Source organism: Micromesistius poutassou, assembly GCF_964030765.1.
Source record: "Micromesistius poutassou genome assembly, contig: SCAFFOLD_4654, whole genome shotgun sequence".
NCBI classification, from domain to species: Eukaryota; Metazoa; Chordata; class Actinopteri; order Gadiformes; family Gadidae; genus Micromesistius; species Micromesistius poutassou.
The window spans coordinates 15001-19964 of NW_028179544.1; the positions used below are offsets into that span (position 1 = coordinate 15001).

At 51.8% G+C, this 4964-nt stretch overlaps 1 protein-coding gene across 1 annotated transcript in view; it reads left to right on the forward strand.

Annotated features, from left to right (window-relative positions):
• Nucleotides 1-4898, forward strand: part of LOC311371130 (voltage-dependent calcium channel gamma-8 subunit-like) — a gene marked incomplete at its 3' end in the record, with an annotated part of 7281 nt that extends 2383 nt beyond the window's left edge. Inside the window, 2 exon segments of the mRNA XM_084489355.1 lie at nt 3111-3194; nt 4759-4898. Of these exon segments, the coding sequence (XP_084345481.1) occupies nt 3111-3194; nt 4759-4898 (224 nt within the window).
• Between the last annotated feature and the right edge of the window lie 66 nt (nt 4899-4964).

Consider the following 4964-nt stretch of genomic DNA (forward strand, 5'->3'; position numbering starts at 1 on the left):
AATGTTACCGCCCAGGTGGGCACACGGGCCCTAGATGCCGCCTGGGTCTGGAACTAAATGTGGAATTACGCATTCAGTTCCTCCACCCGGCTAGCGTTTAACAACAAAGACGTGATTACGGTTCATACACCAGTGAAGAAAGGCCAAACATTATACAAGGGAAGCCTAAAATGGTTCATGCCATCACTTCCCTGTCAATGCACTATTTGTACCAAATATGTGCGCATTCTTATTGTGTCAGAAATAGTGAGATAGTCTACTCATTCTTGTATGGATATTGTCCTTCAATCCAGCATTCGACACGCTAATTAACACGCACCCACTCCTTGGTAGCGGTGGGCAGGTTGGACTGAAGCCACCTCTGCCAGACCCTGCAGTGGTTTGAGACGTACTGCAGCCTCTTGACCTGATGTGAGCCATCAGACACTGCTGCTCCCAACACCTCATACAGCTACTCAGCAGCTGACTGCACCGGAACAGAGGACCTTTAGCGTGGGAAACAGAAATACCCTTCTATAAGCAGATGAGTTGAGCAGCAGATGACTGAATGTGCTAGGTGGTGGTGGAACCATCCTGGGGCTGGGTGAGGAGCCCAAACACACGCCGCAGGGCCTCGATATTCAACTAAACATCAGATTCGTGACCTTTTAAAGGTGTAAGCATTGTGAATAATTGCGTTGATATATTGAATCATAATTATTAGATAGTAGAGTCGATAATTAGTGTAATTCGACCTCAATATAGTTCAATTAAACAATACAGCAAAACATTTAGTAAAAAGTGAAAAATGCTTTCTTCTCCAAAGTGTAAAGTTTGCGTTGCCAGCACCGCTCTCTACGTCTGGTCCACCATTAGCACACTTGTTAGCGTTCCACCGCGGCCTCGTCTCACTCATAGCTGTTGATGTTACGTGGTGACAAGCACAACCATCGCTCATAATTGCTTTATAATCACATGATACTCAAGCGTAGCCCCCCCCCCCCCCCCCCCCCCCTTGTCAAAATAAGCCATTAATCACAATTCACGCCACGCTAATTCCATTCAGGCGGCGGTACAAAAGGCCTTGTTCGCGCCGCAGTTCCCGCTCGCCTTCTTATGCCTAAGTGGCGCGGGGCGACGCAACCCGCCGCCCCGCCGCCCGCCGCCCGCCGCCCGCCGTCTCTGGATCCCCCCCCCCCCCCCGGCGTGTCACTGCGGCAACCGGGAAGCGCATCCATTATACATGACGGTGTACAGTAGGCAGCCAACCAGACCCACCAGGGAAGCACCCACCCACCCCCATGTGGGTTGTCAGTTATCTACGGTGGCCCCCCCCCCAACAGACCGACCGGTGTGTGTCTGCATGGCGGCTGTTTTGCCCGTGCCAGGAACACACACACACACACACACACAGGGGTACAGTGCACTCCGATTGGTCAGTTGTGCAAAGTCATCCGCCGCCGCGCTTCCCGATAACAAAAGCAGCCAATTAGAGATAAGCTGGGCTCTAACCTCGGAGCACTGCCGCAGTAGACCGCCCTCCCCCTCCACCACCCCCCCCCCGCCCCCCCCACCTCTTCTCACAACCTCACTTCAGTGTGCCTATGCCTCCCACCTCCGCTCCACCCCCACATCCCCTCTTCTCACCCTGCCCACATGCACATACACACTCACACACACACGCATACACACACACACACACTCACCCACACACACACACACACAGCCTTTTCCACCGTCTCCCCTCCTGACGCAGCAGAGCTCACAGCAGCCCTCCCGGTCTTTGACGTTTTGGGAGGTTAAGTACCCATGCTGCCCCCGGAGGGTTTGCGTCGGGAATAGGGATCCCGGGAACGTCCAGCGCGCCCCCCCCCCCCCCCCCCCGCTCTGTAGTGGTGCAGTGAGGTGTAGGTGTAGCGGGAGGAAGAGGAAGAGGAGGAGGCAGGATACGGGGGGGGGGGGGGGTGTGTGTGTGGGGGGTGAAATCGCTGAAAGATTTATGCGCTGTGGGCGAATGGCCCACAGTGGTGTGTGGAGCGTCCGATACCGTCAGCCCCGGCTAGTGTCAGGGCGACAGCGAATCACCTGTCCATTTGTAGGGTTATTATTCATGGTGTCAGGACGGACGGGGTGGGGGGGCGGTGGGGCGGTGGGGTGGAGGGGGCGATTCCCGGGACTATTAAGAAGAGATGGAGCTCTATGGTTTGTTCCAGTGATTATGTGGGATGTGCCCCCAGGTGCATGGGTCAAGTGTAAGCGTGGTGGATGAGCACTCCCGCGGGGGGATCTCTACGCGTGTCTAGTAAGAGTGATGCCAGTCCCTCGGCGGGCCCCTGTCTCTCTCGCTGCGCCGCCGCCGCCGCCGTCGACCCATAAAGTCTCAAATGTTGCACGTTCGCGTAGAAGTCTTTGAATGTAAGATGTACCAAGGAAAGCATGCATGACAAAAGCCATGCAAACACGCTATTTACCATTCCCCTCCACCTCTTTTTGTCTCTCCCTTTACAGAGCTACTTGTGTGTGGGGCGTGGGGGGTGGGGGGGGACATAAAGAGCCGTGAGACAGAGAGCCCCTCACCCTGCGTCTGTGACTGTCCATCCTCCCCCTAAACGTCTTTGTCTCCTCATTCCATCGTCTCCTCACCTGTCTCCTTCTACACCCATCCACCCCCATCCGATCAACCCCAGTGCTGTGGTGTGCTATGGTCCGTCCATCCTCCTTCCCCACGTCCGTCTGTCTGAATCAAAGAGGAGAGAAGGCTCATGGGTATAGTCATCTGTCTGCCTGTGTGCATTTCTGTTGCAGTACGTGTGTTTACATGTGTATGCGTATGTCTTTGGGGGGGATTACTCACGCTAACTAATGCATCTTCCTCTGTAGTTTCCCTTTGGTGGGTATTAAACAGTTATGTTTAATCGCTCCTATGCAATCGTAATGGCACAAGTCCGATCTGACGGAAGACACAGCATGTCTTTCTCTGGCTCCGTCCAGAGAGGCTGTGTCTTTTTTTTGCATGCGGTCTATTACAAGTATTACGGGATCAGATGAGTTACATGTTGCTGGGACGGGTTGTTCAGAGAGGAGACCCGGGGGTGGTGTGAGGTTAACCCCTGACCTCTCTACCCCTCTAGGGGTCAAACGAGGGGTGTGCTCCCAGATCAACCACTTCCCGGAGGACGCCGACTTCGACCACGACGGGGCAGAGTACGTCCTACGTAAGTCAAACCCCCCCCCCACCGCGCACCAACATGTGATAGGACCATAGGAGCTGCAGGATAGCGGCGGTCTGGTCTTGCGCGCGCGTCGGACTGCGGGTGAAACCTCTGAAGGCGGTCAGCGGAGGAGCTCAGGTCTGGGTGCACAGGTCTCTTGCCTTTCCCTTCATCATATCGCTGGAGGCGGGGATCTGTAAGTGGGCGATTGGGGGACACTGTAACAAGGAACACAAAGCACCAGTAAACCTAAAACATCCCGTCCGGACACCAACGCTCTTAGACAGAGTGTCTTTGAGCTCATCACAGTGAACAGTGGCCGCAGTAGGGAGACACTACTCAAATCGCCCTCTGAAGTCTTCATCCACTTTTCATCCATGAGTTTTCTACTGTAAAATTTCTTTGTAATGAAACAGGAAATAAGGCGTAACTTCGACCCGTTTCCTTGTTTCCTTGTTTTCCTCTGCCCTCTGCCCTCTGCCCTCTCCCCCGTGGTTCGGCCTTAACGTAGTGGGAGTGCTGGATCAAGACTAGGGGGTGGGGGTATGAAACTGAAGCTATCTATGTTTGAACCCCAATGTCTACAGTCAACCTGTAGTGACCCTCGAGCAAGATGGTTCAACTTTACCTGCTCATTAACAAATATGAACAAATATGACATGTTATATTAATATATAGAATACATTTTTTAACTGCACGTGGTTCCGGATAAAAGCATGTGCTAAATAGAAAATAAAGAATAGAACAATATGAAGCATTTCTTTGGTTCTTCAACGCTGCACTGCTCTTTATTACTTTTCGAGTCTGGAGTTTGCATTGTTATTTGTGCCTCTACTGTGCATGAATTAAACATGTGAAAATGTGCATGGCAAGTCAAGGGAGAGCAGTTGGCCTAGTTCATAGCCAGTGCCCTGCAGTGATAACTTCCTCCTCTTGATATGGTGCATGTGTGTGCCCGCGTACACCAGAATAGGGCCGTGTTTTTGTTTACAATATTGCAGAGACATTTTGCTGGCATTTCGGTGGCATTTTCCCTCCAGTGGCCTAGTTGTTCTAGATGGGAGAATAGTGTTAATGTGCGCTCACGCACGCACATGCATGAACAGACATGCACACTTACACACTTACACTTACACACACACACACGCGTCAATGATGATGACCGTGTGTGTGACCTATTGGGATTGTAGGGCTCATAGATTGGGGGGGGGGGGGGGAGGGATAAATGTGTCTGGCACATATTCTTCCATTGTCCTTCACTGTAGTTTCTTCTTAAATGTCCCATTACTCTTTACTCTTTGGTGTCATTTAGTTGCTTTATCCTGCACGTCATTAACAAACTTACAGTAAAAAAAACAACAGAAAATGATGTAAAAGCTTTCCATCAATACGCCTACTGAAGTGTGTAATTACTTCCACCAAGTGATCAAACAGTGGATTATTCCATGTGGCTTGGGGCTCTCATGTGTTTTCAAAGGGGTTGAGTCAAAGGCGATAGTGTATGATGGATACTTGAACTGTTTAACACTGTCTCTCCCACTTAGGCTCTCTTTTTTTGTCTCTCCAGGGGTGGTCCGGGCCTCCAACATCTTCCCCATCCTCAGTGCCATCCTCCTGCTCATGGGAGGGATGTGCATCGCTGCTAGCCGTTTCTATAAGAGCAAGAGGAACATTATACTGGGCGCTGGCATTCTCTTGTGGCTGCAGGTAGAGCTCCTGTATTTGTTTATATCCATACGTTGCTGGCACGCCGGCGTCTGTGGTTTGCATGGG